This window comes from Magnolia sinica, chromosome 4 (genome assembly GCF_029962835.1).
Source record: "Magnolia sinica isolate HGM2019 chromosome 4, MsV1, whole genome shotgun sequence".
NCBI lineage: Eukaryota > Viridiplantae > Streptophyta > Magnoliopsida > Magnoliales > Magnoliaceae > Magnolia > Magnolia sinica.
Genome location: NC_080576.1, coordinates 111,913,294 through 111,937,683, shown reverse-complemented (window position 1 = coordinate 111,937,683; position 24,390 = coordinate 111,913,294). Strand labels below are relative to the sequence as shown.

Below are 24,390 nucleotides of genomic sequence, written 5' to 3'. Positions count from 1 at the left end.
AATGGATGGGCTGGATTTTCAAACCACATTTCGGTGGGCCCAAAAAATGATTATGAATGTTTTAATGGTGCACGGCCCCTCCCCACTTCTATATGTGGTGTGGCCCACAAAAGTCACCGATTGATTTGATTTTTGAGACCTAGGCCCACGATGGAAGTGCATCTGACTGATGGGGTAGATGTTCGAAACGCATCATGGTGGGGCCCACACAGTTCGACCTCATGGGACAGTCTTGTCAGCTCGAGCGCATAGTACCTTCTCCATATATATATATACACACACACCGGTTTTCATAAGTAAAGCAAACAATAAAAGTATTACAATAATGGTAATAAATTATTAAAATTCACCTCAACCCTAGTCCCTTCAACTCACGTTCTTCAAATGGGATGCTGCTTTGGTGAATCCTTGAATCCACTGAGGTTGGTGGATCCTTGACTGTGGGACCACCACGGTGCACATGTCTTATATCCACTTTGTCCATCCATTTCTCTATATCATTTTAGGGTACTATCCCAAAAATGCAGCAATTCCAAATCAGAAATGGACCACACCAAAGGAAGTAGTGGGGATCGAATGCCCACCATTAAAAACTTCTTGATGGCTTCCAGAATGTGTATTTGCCATCCAACCTATTGATACGGTGACAAATACCTAAATGAAAGGACCACACAATGATCAGGCTGACATAAAACTTTTGTAACCCATGAGAAGTTTTTAATGGTCAATCACCACTGTTTCACGTGGTGTAGTCCACTTGAAATTTGGATTTGCTGCATTTTTGGGCTCTTTAGGATATGGAGAAATGGATGGACGGTGTAGATATAAGATAAATATATCAAGGTGGCCCCAAAGCCAGGGATCTACTGACCTCGAGTGATTTGGAGCTCTATTGAAGTTGTACCCAGTCACATGTTGTGTAGTCCATTTATTTCTTTTGGCATTACTATATTATTATCTCTTGTTTGATTTTTTGAATTGAGTAGTAAAATATTGTAAGTAGGCCATCATTACTCTTTCGCATTGTTTAAATAGACGAGTATTTATGGCACATCCATGTATAGCCAAATGCATATGAAGGTAAATGCATTCCCAACAATTACATTTTAATAGTAAAAATTTGCTTAGTACTAGAGCAAATAATGAAAATATTATAATAATTGTAGGTAATTGTTACACATCTGACACTAGTCCTCTATAACTTCTCGCACACTTCAGGCGGGATGTGGTTGACCGAGTGGAGATACCTGATTTCAACACTTGAGGTCTTGGTATCGATCCCTAGTGGGGGTGGCTAACACAGAGTGTGTGTACTGACATGGGTGTGTGCTGACAAGATAACCCAAAAAATGAAAAAGAAAAAAGTAGGATGTGGTTGTTGGTCCCTGGGTGTTGGCCTACCGGAATTGGGTGATTGAAATTCATCAAGATTTGCATTCTATCCAAGCATGGTTAAACAATAATAATGGCCTCTTTTACTCATGGTATTTGGTAATCCAAACATGCCCTCAATTCTTTTGGAGGGTGAGCCAAAAACTAAAAACTAAAATAGATCCAAATCTCAAGTGGACCACACTACGGGAAATAGAATGCCCACCATTAACAATTTCTTGGATGCCACTAAAATGTTTATTTGCCATATAACTATATGATAAAGTCACATATACCTACATGAAAGGACCACACAAATAATAACTTGATCTAACTTTGTAGCCCTCGAGAAGTGTTTATTAATGGTCAATCACCATTGTTTCCTGTGGTGTGGTTGACCTGAGATTTGGATATGCTACATTTTTCTATTAATACCTTAAAACAATCTTACAAAATGGATGAACATCATTATTATATGACACATACATTATTGGGCTATATAGTCAAGGATCCCCAGATCCACTGAAGCTACTTGCCTGCAAAAGCCTTTAGTAGGAACTTCTGGCAGGAAGAAAGCAAGGGCCCATTGTGATGTTTGTGAGAAATCCACCCTCCCATTAGTTTTTCAAGATCATGTTAGGACATGAGCCTCAAAATGAGGCAGATCCAAAACTCATGTGGGTCGCAAGATATGAAGAAGTGGGTAGGAAAATGCCTGCAGTTGAAACCTCCGTGGCATCCATCATGATGTTTATATCCTTTCGATATCATTTGTAAGGTCATTTCTACTTAGGATGAACTGAAAACACAAAACTATTAGCTTGGTCCATAACATTCATAGCCATGAATGTTTCAATGGTGGATGTTCAACCCTCATTGTTTCTTGTCTTGCAGTTCACTTGAGTTTTTGGATCAATCAGCTTCATCTTTAAGCTCATTTCCAAAAATGATTTGGAATTATTGGGGAATTGTGGAAGTACACAGAGATGAATCAAGCAAATTACTCACAATCGCACAACTAAGTCTAAACACAAACAATTCGAATTTTACGTGGAAAAACCCTTATAGGAAAAAACCATGGCACAAAGCGATGAGTATGCACTATAAAAGAAGAAATTACAAGAGATATTATATATGTTACCGATTCAAACAAGTCTCGAATTTAGTTCACAAGATCTAACTATGCCCTTTAAACCCTTAGAACGAATTAGAAAGCCTAGAACTCTCTACTCTTTCCCAAATCTCGATTACACTCGATATATATATATATATCACAATCGGAATAGGAAATAAATTTTGCACTTACGCAATTCTATGCGTGCACTCGAAGGGACCTTTGATATCATCGAGTAACAATACCAAAACGTTCCAGTAACCAACATGGACTAGATGGCATTAACTACTGCTCGATGGCATCGAGTGATCTGTCGATGACATCAACAGACCCTATTGTTTACAGATTTAAGACATCAACAACAATCTTTACCATATCTTCAATCTTCAAACGTTATTCTTCATAGTTCATTTTCTCATTTCCAATTCCGCTTTGCATCATAGCTTCATCATCGCTTCTCGTGCACACTCTGACTTTTATTTATGCTATTACCAAGCCCAGAGAAGTTGCATGTTGAGGGTCAAATATTGCACACCAGACTCCAGTTATTGCCTAGATTTACGAGCATGATACCGTTTAACGCCTTACTTTAATCGTGTTTTTGATGCAATGTGTATTTAGGAGCCCGGACTGGAAAAGGATACTAAAAGTATGGATTTAATACTTAAAATTTACCAAGGCAAGGGACGGACTCCAGGGGACCGAAATCAAGGGATCTTCATGCCAGAGATCAGAGAAAATCACACCCCTCACATTAAACGGGCCCGAAAATCATCCAGAATGCAAGATCACAGGGTTCCCACCATCCGTTCGGCTCGAAAATTTATATTTGACCTGAGGACCATAAATTAATCATACACATCAAATTTCAGCCATTGGATCCTTGTAGAAGTGGCCCAATTGACAGATCAACCCTTAAAATAGTGATTTAAGGCTCACCTGATCGTTGGACATGCTTCATTTTTGGTCTTATCCCCTTAATCCACATTGGGAAAGGAATGGACGGAGCGGATTCGTAATATACATCAAGGAGGGACCCACCTTACATGGTGTGTGTGCACAGCACATGCACAGTCGCCGTGCACCGAACGGTTAACCCGGTCAAAGACGGGCTGACCCGTCTCTCTTCTTACGTAGGAGTAGCGGACGCACCTACGTCCGCTGATTTCATGCAGTGGGACCCACCCCTCATCCAAATCATTAATCTGGAACATCCATTATGTACAGGGGGGGTTGGGTATTAATCTCTCCTAGGCTTCCTTTCTCCATCATACATGCGCTTCCTTTCTCCATCATACATGCAAGAAGACATGTGAAGATCTCAGCCGCAAGCAAGATGAACGGTAACACAGAAGAACGTATGAGCCACACTAATTTCAGTCCAAAAACATTCCTTCCCGAATGGTTTTTCGAGAGAATTCCAATGAACGAAATGGATCCCTCATCTGATACCAATCACAGGCCCACTATTTGTCACATCGGTGTACGTACAAAGCCCTGTTGCGAAACAGAGCTGCGTACGAACACGGGTGGGGCACCATCGTTGATCAGTTGGAAGATCCAAACCGTCCATCATGTTTCTCTTCCAAAAACGCCCCAGGGGACATTGTTCTTTTCGACGGAAGAATGGGAAGAAAGGAAAGTTTAGTGTTGTTTTCTCGATGCGAAAGTCCTTTTCGCACGCAGCTACCGCCTTCTGCTGCGTAGACTTATGCATGCCCGCACCGACTTTAACAGAGAAGGAAACTCTTCTCCACCGCCCTTTCATGGCTATAAAGAGACATGAGAAGGATAAGAAATTCAGCTAATCAGTTGCTGGGAACGTGGAGCTAGACGTGGAGCAGCTTTCTTAATAGAGTTTTTTTTCCTTCCTTTTGTTTTATGTTTTTTTTAGCCTAATCATGTTTAGGTCAGGCTAAACCTCTTAGCTAGGGCTAAGAGGTGAAGCTTGTAGCGTAATGGGAGACTTTTTGCTTATGCTTTTTCTCTAGACTGAACTGATGTTAATTTTAGTTTAATTAAGGGAATGTTTTTAGTTTTTAATGGTCTGTTGTGACTAAAATTACAATGGGTCTGCGATAGCTTTGAGCATGTTCCTTTCCTTTTTATGTTTATGACGTCAGGAAGCCCTACTGTTCACCATCGTCTCCTGGGCATGGTCGGATGATGGTACCCTTCCTAACCTTCATACATTATTGATTGGTTAGTAATTAGTTTAATTCTGTTGTTTACTTTGTCTCCTGGGCATGGTTTTGTGATGGAATCCATTCTAATTCATATACTTTCATCTCTTAAAAACAATATCAAAGTAAGTTTAGTCTTGATTTCCATGGTTACACTCTTCAACTGGATGAAGATGGGACTCTAAGTCTAGTTGAGTTCTTCAAGCAGGCATAAGATCTTCTTGATCTCTACAAGTGGATCCTCTGAATCCCTAGTTTCCTACCACTGATTTCTCTAAGCTTTAGATAATTATTTCATCATTATTCCATCAATTTCATTCGGTTTAGATTTCATCTTAGTCTAGTTCTAGTTCTATTTAATTTTAGATTATGTACAGGTTCCAGTCCCTTGGGATTCGACCTCGGTCTCACCGAGTTTTTTACTACATCACAACCCTATACTTGGGGAGTGAACATTGCACAAAACTTGAATTTCTCTATAAGAACCAACTTAGTAATTATGTCATTCGGATTTATGCTCGTGTGATTCTTCTCTAGAGTCACTCACGCCTCCTTCATCAAGTACTAGTCGGATAAAATGGTGATGCACATCAATATGTTTAATATGTGAGTAATAAACATATATATTTTTAAAGCCAAAGTGATCGAGCTTTCACCGTCACAATTGACTGGCATGACCTCCTGTTAAAGCCTCAACTGATTTATCATCCTCCTTAAGCAAATACCTTCTTTGAACGCTTATGTCACTGCCATATGCTCAATTTTAGTTATAGAAATAGTCACTGCAAACTAAAGCTTCGACATCCAACTGATTGCTCCACCTGCTAGCACAAATGAGTAACCGAAAGTCGATTTTCTATTATTCGCACTGCCTGCGTAATCAGAATCCACATAGCTTACTAGTTTGTCCTTAGATTTTTCAAATGATAAGACGCAATCCTGCATACCTTAGATATATTGAAATAACCATTTTATTGCCGTTCAGTGTTGCTTGCCGGGGTTAAACATGTATCTGCTAACTACACCCACCGTATGTGAAATATACAGTCTTATATAGACTATAGTATACATCAAGATGATCAACTGTACTCGAATAAGAAACACGAGACATAACTTACTTTTTTTCATATATTTTAAGACATTGTTAAGAAGATAACTTAAAATGAGCTATGTGAATAACGTTGACTGGCTTTGCCTTGTCCATCCCATACTTCATCAATACCTTCCCAAGGTATTAAGCATAAGATAACCATAACTTGCTCATCTTCTTGACTCTATATATGTCAATGTCAAAAACCCTCTTTGCTTCCCTCAGACTTTCATATCAAATAGGGGAGCACATCGAACCGATATAACCGTGGAACCATACCAGAACCGATCCAACGGTCCGGTTTGGTCCGGTTCTAGACAGCATTGGTTCCGGTTTCGGTTCAAAAATTACAAGAACCGTTGGATACGGCTCGGTTCCAGTTTAGGGGCACGTAGAACTGAACCGAATCGTTGATCTGAACTTAAAGATTTTTTTTTAAAAAAAATCAAAACAAAAAACCCTATCTCTTTCTCAGTTTCTCTCACCGTCTCCCTCGCTCTCGCCATCTCTTACCCTATATCTGTATCTGCAAGAATGCGACTGCGTGCGGCTACCTAGCCCCTGCCCAATCTCTTCTCTCGCCATCTCCCTCTTTCTCGCCAGTACATTCATAACGTCTTTCTGACATTCACTTGCTCTTGACAGTGTGTGCAAGAGAACTACATGTCTCAAGCATTCTCTAGCAATATATAATAACTAATTCCTTGGCCATGGTTTTCAGAAATCTATATGATAAGATGAAATGTAATCTCTTTGTAACATAGTTTGCATCCCTTCCTACTTGCTACTGTCTAAATGATGGTGGTCACATATCAGCAGCATTGATATGAAATTACCTGCATATCCATAAGAGTGATTTGCATGCATTTGATGCATTGTCTGTATAGAGTGAAAAGCAACGTGTTATTGTCCTTGTTTTGTTCAGGCTATTGATTTTTCATAAGCAACACGTTATTGTCCTTCTTCAGGGTTTAAATCTTAGCAATTGGGCTGGATTTTAAAAAGCCTAGAACTGTGGAACTGATCTGGAATCGAACCGGTTTACACAGTTCGGTTCTAGGGTGCTAACGATCCGGTTCCGGTTCCGAAAATCCTAGAACCGTTAGGAACGGTTCGATTTTGATTTCACCCCAGAACCGGACCGAACCGACCTGTGTGCACCCCTAATATTGAATGTCCCAGATAATTGAGTCTTTAGTATGTTTTTTTGTGAGTTTTGAGTATGTTAATCTTAAATATGCTATGACTGGTGATAAACATGTCATCAACGTACAATACCAAGATAATGAACTTCTTATCATTCAGCGTCTTCTAATAGACACAATGATTATACTCACTCATGGTAAACTTCTGACTCACCATGAAATAAATTTTTTTTTATACCATTGCCTAGGCGATTGTTTCAGATCGCACAATGACCTCTTTAACCTGTAAATCTTATTATCCACCCCTTGAGTTTCAAAACCTTCTGATTAATTCATGTAAATTTACTATTTCAAATCCCCATGCAAGAAAGCAGTCTACATCCATTTATTCCAGCGCGAGATTGTATTCGGCAACTAGCGCCAACACAAATATGATAGATACTTACTTCACCACATGTGTGAATATCTCAGTGAAGTAAACACATTCTCTCTTAACATATCCCTTCGCTATCAATCTTACCTTGTACATATCTTTTTTTTTTTTTTTAATTCTTAAGATCCACTTGCACCCGATGGGAAACTCCACCAGCTCCCACGTCTTATTCTGGCTCATCAAGACGCTTCTGAAGAGTAGACAAATTTTCCTCATTTGTAATAAGGAAAAATGAGACATTTGAGTCATCCCTGTATCTGGTTGGTTACTTGATAACCCTTAATAGATTTCTTCTCATAAGTGGCTGCTCCACCTGCTCCTGTACCTCTGTCTACATCTCAGTATCAACCTGTGTTTTATCTCTATCTAATTGAATGTATATAATCAATTTTTTCGCCTCCTTGTATTCATCCTTACGGGATAAGGACCCCTCATTAATTTGACGTCATGACCAAGGATGATTTTCCGTATGACCTAGTCATACAACTTATACCCTTTCAAACCACCACTAACTACTAAAAAAACGGGCAAAGGCTACGGATTTAATCCGTAGCCTTAGACCTAAGGCTACGGATTAAGTCCGTAGCTAGTCCGTAACACGACCGTCGTCGTAGGTGCCATAACGATAGGTCTGGAACCTATGGCTACGAATTAAATCCGTAGCTATAGGTCTATGGCTACGGATTAAATCCGTAGCTTTTTCCCCTGTAGCAAAAAAAATAAACAGCTATAGATATTATTTGTAGCTGAAAGTCCGTAGCAATAGGCCAAAATTTAAAAGGCTACACCTATCTGATTATTAGCTACGGATTAAGTCCGTAGCTAATATAATTCATAGCAATTATATCTGTAGCAAAAACTTCACACAGCTACGGATATTATTTGTAGCTGAAAGTCCGTGGCAATATGCCAAAATTAAAAAAGCTACACCTGTTTGACTAGTGGCTACGGTCAGTATCCGTAGCTATTTTGTACATTGAAAAATTAAATCACCTGTTCATTCAAATACCACCTGTTCATTCAAATACCACCTGTACAATCATTCATTCATTCAATTACAATTACAATCCTTCATTCAATTAATTACAATTACAATCAATTACAGTTACAAATACAATAATGCTGAAAATACAAATCTTTGGCTTCATTAGAGAAATGTGCTCGACTTCACCGAATTTCAGCAGCTTCGTATATTCCATCATTCTACAAACAGTCATGTCATTCATAAATTAGAATGCCTATTAGAGAAAAGAAAGACAGTGAAAGAAGTGCATCACGTATAACCACTTTTTTTTCTTAATGAATTAAAAAAAAAAAACTCAAAGAGGAATGAAATTGACACAAAAGAAATGGTCTCACCATATGATTATAGGTTTAGGTTTGGTTTAGGTTTAGGTTATAGGTTTAGGTTAAGGTTAGGCTATAGGTTATAATTAAGTTTAGGTTATAGGTTAAGGTTTAGGTTATAGGTTTTGGTTTAGGTTTAGGTTAAGGTTTAGGTTATAGGTTATAGCTTTTGGGAACTTGATTACAGGTTAAGGTTTAGGTTTAGGAAATCGGGTTCGGGTTCGGGATCGGGTTTAGGTTTGGGCTTTCAAGTTTAGATTTAGGTTAGGGAGTTGAGATTAGGATTAGGTGTAGGTTTGGGTTTAAGAATTTGAGAATACATTTAGGTTTTAAGTTTAGGTTTAAGTTAAAGATTTTAGGAAAGGTTATAAGTTTAGGTTAGGTTTATGTTTAGGTTTAGGTTTAGGTTATAGGTTATAGCTTTAGGGAATTGAGAATGGGTTATGGTTTAGGGAAAGGTTAGGTTTAGGTAATAGGTTTTGGGATTTGGGAATAGTTTTAGGTTATAAGTATAGGTTTAGGTTAGGTTATAGGTTAAGGTTTAGGGATTTGAGTTTAGGCTATAGGTTTAGGTTTAAGTTTAGGTCTAGGTTGAGGTTTACGGAATTGAGTTTAGGTTATAGGTTTAGGTAATAGGTTTTGAGATTTGGGAATAGTTTTAGGTTATAAGTATAGGTTTATGTTAGGTCATAGGTTAAGGTTTAGGGATTTCAGTTTAGGTTATAGGATTAGGTTTAGGTTTAGGTTTAGGGATTTGAGTTTATGTTATAGGTTTAGGTTTTGGTTTTATATTTAGGTTTAGGTTTATGTTTGGGTTTTGGGATTTGAGAATGGGTTCGGGTTTAGGTTATAGGTTTTGGTTTAGGTTATATGTTTAGGTTTAGGTTTAGGTTATAGGTTTTGAGATTTGAGAATGGGTTCGGGCTTAGGTTATAGGTTTTGGTTTTGGTTTAGATTATAGGTTTTGGGATTTGAGAATGGGTTCGAGTTTAGGTTATAAGTTGTAGTTTTGGTTTAGATTTAGGTTATAGGTTTTTGGATTTGAGAATGAGTTATGGTTTAGGTTTAGGAAATAGGGTTCAGGTTCGGGATTGGGTTTAAGTTTGGGTTTTCAAGTTTAGGTTTAGGTTTAGGTTAGGGAGTTAAGATTAGGATTAGGTGTAGGTTTAGGTTTAGGGAATTGAGTTTAGGTTATAGGTTTAGGGAAAGGTTAGATTTAGGTTATAGGTTTAAGTTAAGGTTGAGGTTTAGGTTATAGGTTAAGGTTTTAGGTCATGGGTTTTGATTTAGGTTATAGGTTATAGGTATAAGTTAAGGTTTAGGTTTAGGTTATAAGATATAGGTTTAGGGAATTGAGAATAGGTTAAGGTTTAGGTTTAGGAAATCGGGTTTGGGTTCGGGATCGAGTTTATGTTTGGGTTTTCAAGTTTAGTTATAAGTTTAGGTTAGGGAGTTAAGATTAGGATTAGGTGTAGGTTTAAGTTTAGGGATTTGAGAATACATTTAGGTTATAGGTTTAGGTTTAGGTTTAGGTTTTAGGTTTTAGGTTAAGGTTATATGTTTAGCTTAAGGTTTAGGTTTAGGTTTAAGTTAAGGTTGAGGTTTAGGTTATAGGTTAAGGTTGTAGGTCATAGGTTTTGGTTTAGGTTAAGGTTATAGGTATAGGTTAAGGTTTACGTTTAGGTTTACGTTTAGGTTATAAGATATAGGTTTAGGGAATTGAGAATAGGTTAAGGTTTAGGTTTAGGTTTAGGTTTTAGGTTTTAAGTTAAGGTTTAGGTTAAGGTTAAGGTTGAGGTTTAGGTTATAGGTTAAGGTTTTAAGTCATAGGTTTTGGTTTAGGTTAAGGGTATGGTCCCTGCAAAGCAAGTACAGATATAAATATAGCCATCCGACACAAATGCCAGGCCCTTCCAATGCTGTCCATAAAAAATGAACAGCTTCATCATGGTCATAATAGCAGTTCCCTCTTTCCAGGGAACCCCGCTCTTCCGAATAGCTCCGACGCACATCCGGGTTTGCTCCATTAATTTTGAACAAATACATAAACACGGCCTGTCCAAATGGCCAGGCCCCTCCAATGTTGTCCATAGGAAATGGACAGCTTCATCATGGTCATAACAGCGGTTCCCACCTTCCAGGGACCCCCGCTCATCCGGATAGCTCCGACGCACATCCGGGTCTGCTCCATTAATTTCGAGCAAATTTAATGGAGTAAATACGTAACCATTTGGTCCCAAATACTTCCCAAATACTTACTTTATAAAAGAAAATCTCCCCTGTTTTCTCAAATTTTCCATTTCGATCTTTTTTAGCTCAAATCCATGTCAATGCATGAGAATCATATATAAACATGGATTTTAAGCAAAATACATGAGGAAAATTACAATATAGATATCATGCACACGATATCACATAATGTATTGTTTAATGAACTACACATGTGCATTCTTGACAAGAGACGTACCAGATGCTTGAATCTAAAATATGCAGCTCCGACCCTCCCACATGCAACATCCACCTGAGGTAGAATAGATGCTCATCTGTCATACAAGCATTTGCCAAATTCTGAATCTAAATAAGCAACATTTCCAATAGTTCTTTGCTCCAAACTGATAGAAGTGGGGAAACAAATCTTCCGCCATTGCTTTTTTAGATATCCTTCAATACCACAATGGTTACATGGGACATCCAACAGGCCCTAAACCTGTCAAATGAGCTAGAAAGTATAGTTGCAGCCAAAGTTTTTGTTTTATACCCACAGTTAATTTGATTCAACCATATACAGGGACTGTAAACTTGAGAGCCAAAATTCTGTATTTATTTACAGTTTGTGAGGCCTAAATCCAATGGCTGCCAAAAAAAAAAAAAAAATGCTTCATATTACAATCCAGGCACCTGAAATATTCCAAATCATAAGCTGATAATAAAGCCACATATATCACAATGCAATATTGTTTTCAAGGAATGGTCTTGAGAACTTCATGAAAATTTACCAAAAAATCGAGCAAAGGCTACGGAATTAACATGTGTTATGGCAATGCACATCTTAGTAGCTTCATGCCACAACTTGATACCTGACAAATGCAGTGAGGTGAACTAACATGTGTTATGGCACATGTGTGGTGGATGAGACACCACCATTTAAGAAATGGTGGAAATGCACATCTTAGTGACTTAGTCTAGCCCTTAAATCACATTTCTGAATGTATATGAATGCTCGTTCCGGTAACATAACAGACATTACACCAAATTAAAAGACATTCAAATTAATCTCGCAAACTGACAAACCAGGCCTCAAACAAGAGAAAATAAAATTGCAGCTGATTACTATAAAGCCTTGAAATTCCATCCAAATAAATCAAATGAAAAACAGAATTCAAAAATAAAAACACTAGCATTTATAATAATTTTCTTTTGCAATCCAAAGAAAACATGAAGGGATAGTGGAGAACTTATTAAATTGAATTGTGAAGATGTGAAGGTATATAGGAAACTCTAAGAGTACATTTGGAGCACTTATTAATGAACTGAAATTAACTCATTGGCATTCATATCAAATTTAAGTTAACATAATCAAATGAAATAACCACAAGGAATACTACCTAGTTTCTAATACAAATTATAAAATCAATAAACAACGTCAAAGGAATATTCATTCATATAAACAAAAACATCATATAAATAGCCAGGAAGTCATAAACTTAAAAATAAAATATAAAAGATCACATCCACACATATATCAACAAAGAAATCAAATAAAAAACCATATATCAATAGTTTCAAACCCAAGAAACTCATGACACAATCTAAGGTATGAAAATATCGTGCTTACAGACAATCCATTCTCTATCGTGCTCTCCCACCTCTTCTAGAAGCCTCACTTTCAATTGTTGAGGCATGTCCTGCAGCATCAAGTTTCAATGTAGGTCATCCAACCATACAATCATGTGGGTCGACTCATGGGTAGAGAAAGAAAAAAATGGGACTCAAATGCAATCCACACAAAACATTCCTTGTTGAGACATTTCATCAAACAGTTAGCATGCATGACATACAGGAGATTATATATAATGGATTTTTAAATTTATACAAGTGAGGCCATTGGCAGTTTTTTAAAGGAGACATTGGAGGAAAACAAACTTTGAACGCCAGGATACGGGGAGTAGCAAACCACTGTTTAGTGAGCTCCTGTGCCAATGTTCTGTAAGCAACTGAAGTGGCTGCACTTCTTCCTTCCTGAGCGGCTAATTCAGCACCAAAAAGAAAAAAAAATAAAAAATAAAAAAATAAAAAAGAAAAAAGTAAAAATAAAAAAAACACAACTGTCAGGCAAAAAGTTCTACAATTATAGAGGCAAATGTATGAGGAAACAAATAGCAAATGTATAGAGGCAAATGATATTCGGATCTTCTTTATTCTTCTTCTTCTCCCTCTTTTGTATATGAATTAGTATCCTTATAAACAGTGAAAATCACAAAGAAAAAAAAGAAAAAGTAGGAACAGAAAAATGAGAAATCTCGATATGGAAGCAAGATATTCAAATAATCAATGCTACGAGATGAGAAATTGCAAAACCTATTACCAATTAGTAGGCACCTAACGACTCTGTAAGCCGGAAGAAGCTTGAAAAATCAATAATCTTTTATAAGATTGAAAACAAACCAAGAGGAGTTATATGATCCTTTATCTAATGACATGTAGAGTGAGCTCATGTTCTGATTTGAAAGCCATGAATACATCATAATTAAGCTCATTTGCATAAAGGCGAATCATAAGACTACTGGAAAAGAATTTTGAACATAACCTGGCCCATTACCACCCCTAAATGATTATCTAGTCAATTTACTTCTGTTCAACATAAATATAGCAATAAGGCTGCTTGAAATTTTGAACACAATTCAAAAGCATTGAAGAAGCATCGATGGTGTGAGTGCATGAGTGTGTGTGAGGTGTGAGTGAGTGTGTTAAAAAGAAAAGGAAAAAAGAAAACTATGCTTTCTTTTCCTCAAGTGTCTTGGAAATGAAGTTTTTCGAGAAAGACTATTTCTTTCCCATGCTTTTCACAAATTAAAACAAGCCCTTAAGTGAAACCTAAAAATCTTATGAGAAATTTGTAAATTTAAGAAATTTTGGAGAATGAGATTTGTCAGTAGCTAGTATGCTTACAACTACATACCTTTTTGGCGTAAATACAAGGTTCCGATAAATAAACCACTGCAAAGCATAAAGCAAATGCGTCAATTACCAAGAACCGTTGAAGCAGGTGGGACCCATTTCAAATACAATCATGGCCATGTAAATTATAAAGGTTCTGGTAGAGGTGGCCATGGTGAATATGGTGGTGGTTGTATATAAATCTGAATAGAGAAAACTCCGGACCGTTCCCACACATAAGAATGGATCAATGCAAATGGAGGAATTGATTTATTTTTAACAACGAGATAAGCAGAACAAGTGTGTTTAGATAATAGGCAAGGCAAGCTTCACGATCAAAGGAAAAAATGGTGCTAAAATTATTATTAAAAAAAGAAAAAGCAAGAGAATGTATGAACCGAAATGTATCCTAATCGGGCATGCAATGATGCATATAATTCGGATTGTTCAACCCATACCCAGCCACATGAGTAGAAAATAATCGGTCTACATCCAACAGATATAATCCTCTAGCCTCATGTCCATCCCCAATTCTCTTCTTGATCTTCAAATCCTAAACCACAGAATGTAAAAAGAGGTGATAGAACAATTTAATCGTTTTATTGAAGTACTAAGAAAAATAAATAAATTTGATAGGAAGGTTGGGACATGAAGAACATAGGGCAACAAAAAGTTAGAACTAAGCTGTTAAGATCCTTTACCACTTTGGAATAGGATCCATTAGCTACTCTAATTCGGTGAGGAAAGGAAGAACAAATATAGAAGCATTGAGATCTCAGGAACTCTATAACGAAGCTCATTAATGGCACCATGCTTTACTGTGGCAAGCTCCCCCTCAACTATCTATGTCAGCCCTAATGGATCATCCCAGTTCCAATAGGACTTGCTGCTAGATCAAGCATCACCCACATCCCGCAGCTGATCCCAGCATTAGACTCATCATAGAGCAGGTTAGTAGAATTACTAGAAGTGACAAATGGTATCTTGGAGAGATGTATATAACTAATACAACTATACAAAGATATTCTCTTTTGTGGACTAGTTCCATATCAATGAATAATACACACAACATTTACAATAGTGGATCAGATCAGAACGGGTGCCTTTAGCCACCTACCACAATTCAATATCATATCCTCAATCAGTCAACATTTTTTCCTTGCATTTTTTTTTTTTTTGAAACAACACCTTTGGAAAAGATTGTTATCATTCATAATCCTTTTACAACAATAACACTTCAACATACAACATTATTCAAATAAAATTCATGCCTAAAAAATAGCTTATCCAATCTCATCTCCAGCAAATACAAATTCATGCCCACATCTGGCTATATTCCAACATCTTAAATGGTGGCTCACATATGTTGACTCATCACTACTACTAACTACTATGATGATCCACATTCTTACTCATGACTACATGCAATGGATGGCTGACAAGGATCATATCTAGGATCAAATGACAATTGACAGCACGATATGAAGCATCAAGCGATCTTATTCTTATTGCTACATCAATCTATAGGATCCTACCAAAATCTAAAAATCCCAAAATAAAGCTTAATTGGGGAATTTATCAACAATTGAGATGGCCTGCATTTTGCATGCTTGCAATCCCCAAATTGCATTGGCTTGCATCATTAAACATTAGGAACGTTTCAACTACTACCTTGTGAAGGGAGACTATGTCTTTAGATCTATGCAGCAAGCTGAAGCAAGTTATCAAGCACCACCTGTCTAGCAACTGAGTGCTATATGCAGCAAGCTGAAGCAAGGCATCAAGCACGGCCTTTCTAGTCGGTAATGCAGGAATAGCTCCCCTCTCCATCACAGTCAATGCCCCCACATGCATTTGCAAACTTGAGAGCCCCTCTCAATCGATCTTCATCTTGAAGCAACAAAAAATCAGAAGCAAAGAAGAAAATCAATACAAAAAAAAAAAAATCTTGAGAGCCCCTCTCAATCGATCTTCATCCTTACATAGAAATTCAATACAAAAATAGATCCATCATCACGCACCTAAGCAAAGAAGAAATTGCAATCAGATGATTGTTAAATGCCTGGAACTTCTAACCACCTGGGACTCCTTGGAGGATCAAGCAAACACGAACAGGGGCGGTGGCTGCCGACGAAGGCTGTGGTCACAGGCTAGTGGATGAGCCGAGATGGTGAGGAGGGTTGGATGAAAGGGGTTTTGAAAACCCTAGCACGGAATGTGCTCACAGATCAATGTTGAGTTTGCGGCGAAAGGGGGTTTTGAAAACCCTAGCGAGAGAGACAGAGAGATTGGGAAACTGAGAGAGGGAAATGCGACTGAGTGACAGAGAGTGGATGAGGTAGTGCGAGAGATCGCGAGGGGGAGAGAGAGAGAGAGAGAGAGAGAGAGAGAGAGAGAGAGAGAGAGAGAGATAAAGAGAGAGCGGGGGTTTTGGTCTTGGGAATTTGGTTGCGCGCGGGTGAGGAGCGTGGATAGGTTATTTTCAGGGGTGATGGACATTATTTTCAGGGGTGACGGACATCACCGTCTAGATTTTGTTTCGAATTGTGGGGCCCACCGTTGTGTTTTTTATCTATCCACTCCGTCGATTCATTTTAACGGCTCCTTTTTATGGTTTATTCAAAAAATGATTCAGATCTAATATTTAGGTGGACCACACCACATATTAACGATATAAATTTATTTTTTATTCTTTCTCATTGTGTGGTCCACTTAGACTTTTGATCTTTCTAATTTTTGGTCCCATGCACTGAAATAATATTTCAAAATTGATGGACCGATTAGATAAAACAAATATATTACAATGGGCCCCATGAAGCCCCTTAAGCATAGTCAGTCTCTAATAAGGTCCTATAGGGAGGTACGCTTTAGCTACAGAAAAGTACGTTTTAGCTACGGATTAAATCCGTAGCTATTTAGCTACAGATTAAATCCGTAGCCATAGACCTCTAATAGATCGTAGCCTTTGCTCATTTTTTTGGTAGTGATAGTTGACAAAGATATATTTTTTTTGTTATTTGGTACAGCTTATCTCTCTCAACTGACGGTAGTAAGAGTCGTAACCAAATACACAGTCCCGAATAGTCTACATGCCGACCACTCCATACTTCCTCTAAAATCTTACATTCAATGGCAATAGAAGTGGACCGACTCACCAATTAATAAGACGTGTTAACAGCCTCAGTTCATAATTCATTACCCAACCCAACATTACTGAACACGCATCGAGCCCTCTCTAAGAAAGTGCAATTCATCTACTTAACCACATCGTTCTTCTCTGGTGTGTGGCGCACTGTGTTGTCTCTCACGATATCTTTATCTTTGTAATACCAATTGAACTCCCCAAAAGTAATTTTTCTACTAATATCTATCCTCAACACTTTCATCTTTCGCCGTGACCGTTTTTCCACCATCACTTTGCATTGCTTGAAGTTGGTGAAAACATTGGATTTATTTTTCATGAAATAAACCCATACTTTTCTATAATATTCATTAATTAATGTGACAAATTATGATGATCATCTACCAAAAATGTAATACCTCGATTTTCGTTATCGGAGCATATTACTCGTTTCTCGAAAAATCGAGGTTAACCTTTAAAATTTATGTCTAAATTAATTTAAATAATCTTGTCATCAATCAGAGTTAGCAACAATTAATACTAGCGGAGTAAACTATGCATTAAGTAAAAGTTTTTCATTCATAATAAAAATTCAAATGTGATGCCCATATAGGACTTATATAACCCAAATACCAAAACTACACTAATCAAAAATTAAAATTTATCAACTAATGATGAAGCTCAATATGTCCCACTAGGACCTTAACTAGCTCCCCAACTACCCGATCCTTTCCAGCTGCAACAAGGCGGACTAACTTGGGGGATATCCATCCAATCGTAGTCCTCAAACTCCTCTTGCGCTTCACGTGGGAAGCTGCTTGAGTGGATCCCAAACTATGGGCCCACTATGATGTACGTGTCTTATATCCACATTGTCCATCCATTTCTCCATATTCTTCTTCAGTATGAACCAATAAATGCAGCAGGTCCAAATCTCAAGTGGACAACTATATGAAACAGTGGGATTGAACACCCACCATTAAAAAGTTCTTGAGGGCATTGGGTGTTTATCTGCCTTCCGTCCAATCTTTTAAGAATATGCACCCAACCCCGAAGTTCACTCCATTCTACATCTCAGGTGGGCCACACCATGCCATTTCATAGGTTTAAGCATAGTTGTACATGGTATGGCCTACCCCAAAGGAAGTTCCTTGGCTAGGATGCTAGGTGGGGCCCACAGTAATGTTTAGGAGGAATCCACATGGTCCGTCCGTTTTGTTGCATATCCTCATTTTTGGATACACCTCATTTTTTGTTGCATATTGTAAAACGACCTCCCAAAACATATGGACGGTGTGGATTTCTCACAAACATCATGTGGGACCCACCTAGCATCCCAACACTGGAACTTCATGCGAAAGGCTTCGGTAGGAAATCCGTGTCAATTATGGTGGTCCCTTAATACACAGTCGTAGTTTTAAAAAAGGAAAAAAATAATTAAAAAAAAAAAAAAAAAACAACTTATTCTAAAAAAGTTGCCGAGGAAATGGCCTCATGTGGCTCAAAAGCACTCATCTCCATCTATAAATAGAGAGGCTGAGACAAACATAGGCAACTTGGGTAATATATTCCAATGGCAATTCCAGTAGTGCTTATCGTCTTTCTAGCCATCTCCACCCTTTTCACACCTCCATGCACAGCTGATAGTGCACTGTACCCAGGCGACCGTCTTTCGGTGGGCGAATCAATTACTACCGGCAACTACGTGTTAAAAATGGAAGATGATTGTGATCTGGTGCTGTACGACAATGACGCTATGATATGGCATAGTGAAACCAGCGGCAAAGGCACTGGTTGCTATGCTAAACTGTCAACATATGGCGAGTTTGTAATAAATAACAACACGCATCAAAGCATTTGGATCGGCAGTGCCAAGCAAGCAGAAGAAGCAAGCTGTGTCCTACTCCTACAGCGTGACCGGAATGTCGTGGTGTACTATGATCCTCTTTGGTCTACTAATACCGAAGTCGGATTAGTAACCAAGGCACTTGGACGCAACATGGGAATAGGGAACAGCGTCAAACCAGGACGCAAGGCACTTGGACGCAACATGGGAATAGGGAACAGCGTCAAACCAGGACGCAAGGCACTTGGACGGGCATTCATGTTAGTGAACTCTGAAGGAGAATCGGAGCTGGGATCTATGATTACTGAAGTAGTTAATGAGTGACGTAAGTGATTTCCTTATGAGGGTAATTTGGGAAGAATAATGGCCATAATGGCTTAATTAGTATTATTACTGTTGTTGTTGTTGTTTCTGCTGCTGCTGGTGCAATGTCACCACTGCAGCTATTGTGGTCTTTGTTGTTGTTGTTTTTATCGTGTGGTATTTCATATCTATGAGTTTTATGTTTACAGTTTAATGTTTGTGTTCTTGAGATGATGGTTGTGATAGCCGTATGCTTGTTATTCAAGCAAGACTATAAGCCTTTAGGTGCATTTACATGCGGCCATCCGAGCCATCCATCAGGTGGGTCCTACACTGTAGATGAGCTGGTCATCATCAGGTAGTCCACATGAACTTTTTTGGCTAGCCTGATAAATGGGTCTAACTATTTATTTTGGTAGGTCATCCTCCATTGTTGGGCCCACTTGATGCAGGGGGTTGATGCATCAGACAGAAGGATCCTTACTCTTGCTCGGGTAATAGACTCTCAGGAGTTTCAACACCCAGTCAAGGGATCGAGTATCCATAGGTGGTGAAATTCCACTGGCGTGAGTGTGTAGGGTGTGTGTGCGTGTGTAAAAAAAAAAAAAAAAGATGTATCAGACAGAAGCCTTGTTAGCACGTATAACCACCCGCGGGCTGAAAAGGACGTGGATTCCTGTAAGCTAGAGACAGATGGTTCTGTTAGGGGCTCTCTGGGGTCAAAGTGATGTATGTATTTTATCTATGGCATCCATCCATTTTGAAAGATTATATTTTGGAAGGAGCCCAGAAAGGAGACAGATCAAAGTCTTGAGTGGACCACACAACAGGAGTGGTGATATTGACTGCCACGGTTGAAACTCTCGTACGGTACACCGTCATGTTTATTTGCCATCCAATCTTTTCATAAAGCCAGACAGACCTGGATGAAGAGAAAATTGATCCAAAACTTCTGTAGTTAGGTTTTCAATGGTAGGTGTTCCATCATCACTTTTTCATGTAGTGTGATCCACTTAAGCTTTAGATCTTTTCCTTTTTTAGAATAATATATAACGTAAAATGATCTTTCAAAATGGAAGGATGGTATGGATAAAACATATACATTAAGGCAACCCCATGGAACGCCTGAAAAGACTGTCCGTATCTAGATAGGTGCTGGCGGGGATTTATATTACCCAATCGGCGTCCCTTTTGCCCGGAACGGATTGGCTACTCCCCCTGACACCAGCCAATGGCTGGTGGTTGGTGCTCCGTGGGCCCCACCATGATGTATGTGTTTCATCTATGCCATCCATATATTTTTACAGATCATTTTAAGTATGAGACCAAAAATTAGGTATATCCCAATCTCAAGTGGACCACATTACAGAAAACAGTTTTGAATGAGTGTGGAACGTTAAAAACATTTTGGGGGCCATAAAAGTTTTGGATCAAGATGATTTTTGTTTTTTGCCTTCATCTGGGCCTGTATGACATAATCTACATATTAGATGTGAAATAAAAAGTACAGTGGGCCTTAGGAGAATTTTAATGGTGGATATCCAATCACTGTTGTTTTCATGTGGTGTGGTCCACCTGAGATTTATATCCATCTCATTTTTGGTATTAAGTCATAAAGTGATCTGTAAAAATGGATGAACGGAGTGGATGAAACACACACATCATGGTGGGCCCAAAGAGCACCGACCACCAGCCACGGGGCTGGACGAAGGGGGAGTAGCCAATCCGTTTCCCTTTTGCCAAGCATTTCATGATTATACAAGCACATTGTTTTTTCAATTAATTAATTTATTTTTAATAATCCATTTAGATAATGGACAGTCCATATTCAGTAATACTAGAGGCATATAAGAATTGATCCGGACCATTCATCATGTGGGGTTAACTTTGCTTATCCTTCTCAGATCTCTTTGATCAGATGATCATATAATCATCCGATTCGTGGCTTCAGAAATGGACGGCCCATATTAAGGTGGAAAACCAGCGAAGGCAATTTATAACGGAAAGCGTCGTCTAGGAAATCGGATTGCGTATTGAGTTACTCAGTACGCTCTTATCATACTGAGTAAACTCAGTTGGCCCAACAGTGAATGTATGTAGTCTATCCACTCCGTCCATCCGTTTTTCCGTATAATTTAAGGCGTTGAACCCAAAATTGAAGAATATCCAAAGATCAAGAATATCATACTACAGGAAACAGAGGGAATAATGATTTCCACTGTTGAAACCTTGTTAGGCCCCACAGTGATGTTTTTTTGTCATCCAAACCATTCAAAAACTCTTACAGACATGGATGAAGGGAAAACGTAAAAATAAGCTTAATCCAAAACTTCTGTAGCCTCCAAGAATTTTTCAACGGTAGAGCTTCAATTCACACTGTTTCCTGTGGTGTGGCCAATTTGAGCGTTGGACATATTTTATTTTTCAATTAAAACTCTAAAATTATCCCATAAAATGGTTGAACCGAGTGGATAAAATATATAAGTCATGATGAACCTCACAAAGTTTACTCAGTACGCAATCCTCTTCCCTCTTCCAGAGGGTGGGATGTTATTTTTTTAGTGCGGATCTTCTGTTTCGTGGAAACAGCCGGCAGCTGAATCAATATTATTATTGGTCCATGTTACTTTAAGTGCCACGTCACCATTTTTTTTTTTTTTTTAATATATTAAAAAAATTACATTTCACGAAAAGTGTAACGCCGTTGGACGGTTTCGCTTGGAAATCGGATTGCATACCGATTACATTAAGCTTGTTCTTGCTCTCACCGTACTGAGTAAACTCAGTTGGGCCCACCTTAGTATGTATGTGGTACACTAAAATGATTCTGCGTGTTTATTTTAGTAAGGGCCTTGAAACGATGGTTGTAATGGCCGAATGCTTCTTATTCTTATGATGGCTTGATGGCCGTCTGCTTGTTCTCGACATGACTATAATCCTATAGGTACCTCTACTTGCGGCCAAGTGAACCATGGGTCCTACACTGTAGATGATCTGGCTCACGATGCATACGAATGTAGTTTTAAACCATCAGGCGGTCAACATTCGACGTGAAGTTTTTTGGCTAGCCTGATAAGTGGATCTGACTATTTCTTTCGGCAGGTCGTATTCCATTGTTTTGTCATGTGTATGTGCAATGCAAACAGTGCATTGGGCATGAATCTTTATGTTTACCGTATCCCAAGGATCATCCTGATCCAAAGCTCAGGTGAGGCACACCACATCAAGCAATGTACAATCATGACTAAAAACTATATATTCACATGGTGTGGCCCACATAAATTTTGAACCGGCCTGAGTTTCGGATATATGGAAGCATCTATGGATTGTGTCACCCTCCTCAATGTCCTTCACAGTTCCCCTTGGTGCGGCCCAGTTGAATAGATCAGGCTAGATTTTGAGATCTAGGCATAACATGAAGGAGCACATCTAATTAATGTACGGGTTGGATGGGACTAAAACATCAAGCTGAGCCTCATACAAGTCGAACTAATGTTAACCACCATACGATGTAAAGAATGTAACAATTTCCTCACATCTAATATGCACCCTTAAGTACAAATGGGGCCATAAATGCATCATCTAGACCATTTATCTTATTTCAGTGCCATGGATGGGGAATTTCTAATAAAAAAAATAATTTCCCAGAGATTCCTAAACCATTGAGACCGCAATGGTCTAGGAAATGCCCGATTATTCAATGGCCAGGATCTTCCAATTTCGGAGATTTTTGGGACATCTCCCATCTGCAATAAGAATATAAGATCCGCATCCGAGGTCAATGAAAAAGGGCCCCACTTTCGCACAAAGGTGCTCATTGGGTTATTATTTACGTACTACAAGCCAAAGAATGTGGATAGGGGTGTTATTTGATACTCTGGCTGTGTATGTTGCTTAATACTTTGTCACTTAGAATTGTTACACTTGGAATAAATGAACTCAAATTAAAATGGACTAAATTGTGGGACCCATTGTCACAAAGTTATGATCTGAAAATCAGATTGTTCGAAGACTCCTAACCTCTGATTCATAGACACTTATTCTTTGAAACAAGATCGTTGGGAATTTTCCATTTTTAACCATCCAACAAATGTCCAGTAATCTGAATTTAGATGATCATATAAATTGTTACCCATAACTTATACGGTTTAGCTTGAATTACTTGTATGCCAGGTGTTATGGGTAAAAATAGATTGAACAGCCAATATAAGAGAACACATAGCATGACAAAGGAGATAGCCCGGCATTGGCCGGCTAGCATGACAAAGGAGATTGTTCGAACAGCCAATCTGAAACAGTTGTATAGTAACCATTTTTTTGAACCATGGTATAATGATCCAAGGTTGTCAGATTTGATGATAAAAAATAAAAGAATAGGAGGGGCAAGAGATGATGAAATTCAGTACTAAGTGAGTTATGAGAAGGCCAAGGCTGTAACAATGGCTGATTCACCCCCTTTTGAGATATCCTAGAAACTGGGATTTGTCTGCTCTTTTGGAAAAGTTCGATTAATGTCGGGATGGGAAGATCGGGAGAGGAATCCAAAGGTGAAAAACACCAAGACAAAAAAAGTGAGTTGTGACAATCTACCACATAAAAATAAAACAAAAGAAGAAGAAGAAGAAGAAGAAGAAGAAAGAAGACGAGGAAGAAGCAAAGAGGGGAAAACTGAGGATAATGGCAGAAAGGGGTAAATCTTAAGAAAAAAAGCTGAAGTGGTAGTTATCATTGAAACAACTAGAGATTAAGGGGTAGTGCTAGGGTTGAATGTGTTGAAGATGGTTTCTGCTGGATGCTCTCATCAGTGTACGACTGATAGAAAAGAAAGATGGCAGATACTTTTGGGAGGAGTGACTAAAAAACCCATGAGCTGATCACTTTGCCTTTGGTTGGCGATGTTCACATGGTTGAATCAACACTAGGTTGGAAGGGTTTGCAATGTTCTTTAGCTGATCGATTTGCCTCCGGGGGTGTGCCTGTTGGAATGGTTGGATGTCATACACACGGGCATGTGCTCCACAATGCTCAACTCCACCGTATGTATGTATGTATGTATGTGCTCAACTCCACTGTATGTATGTATGTATGGGAAAAGGTACTATGAGGCCGACCTCATGGGAGCTTCCCACGAAGCCAAGCTCTGTGGGCCCCACTGTGTGTCCCACTTGGATGAGGGGTCACACCAAATTTTAGGCTATTCCAAAACTCAGAAGGGCTCCACCAAGTGCTCTTAGATGTCTTAGGCATGAGGAGGAAGGATCTCCACACAGACTCTATTGA

The 24,390-nt window shown here is 38.6% G+C and overlaps 1 protein-coding gene across 1 annotated transcript; it reads left to right on the top strand.

The window, feature by feature from the left end:
• Positions 1-18,534: 18,534 nt before the first annotated feature.
• On the top strand, positions 18,535-19,131 carry LOC131244296 (mannose-specific lectin-like). The gene has a single exon (XM_058243930.1). The coding sequence runs from the start codon at positions 18,535-18,537 to the stop codon at positions 19,129-19,131; it is 597 nt and encodes a 198-aa protein (XP_058099913.1).
• The last annotated feature ends 5,259 nt before the right edge of the window (positions 19,132-24,390 follow it).

Excerpts from the sequence above, each read along its gene's own strand:
- LOC131244296 (XM_058243930.1), top strand. The coding sequence starts at position 18,535 with ATGGCAATTCCAGTAGTGCTTATCGTCTTTCTAGCCATCTCCACCCTT.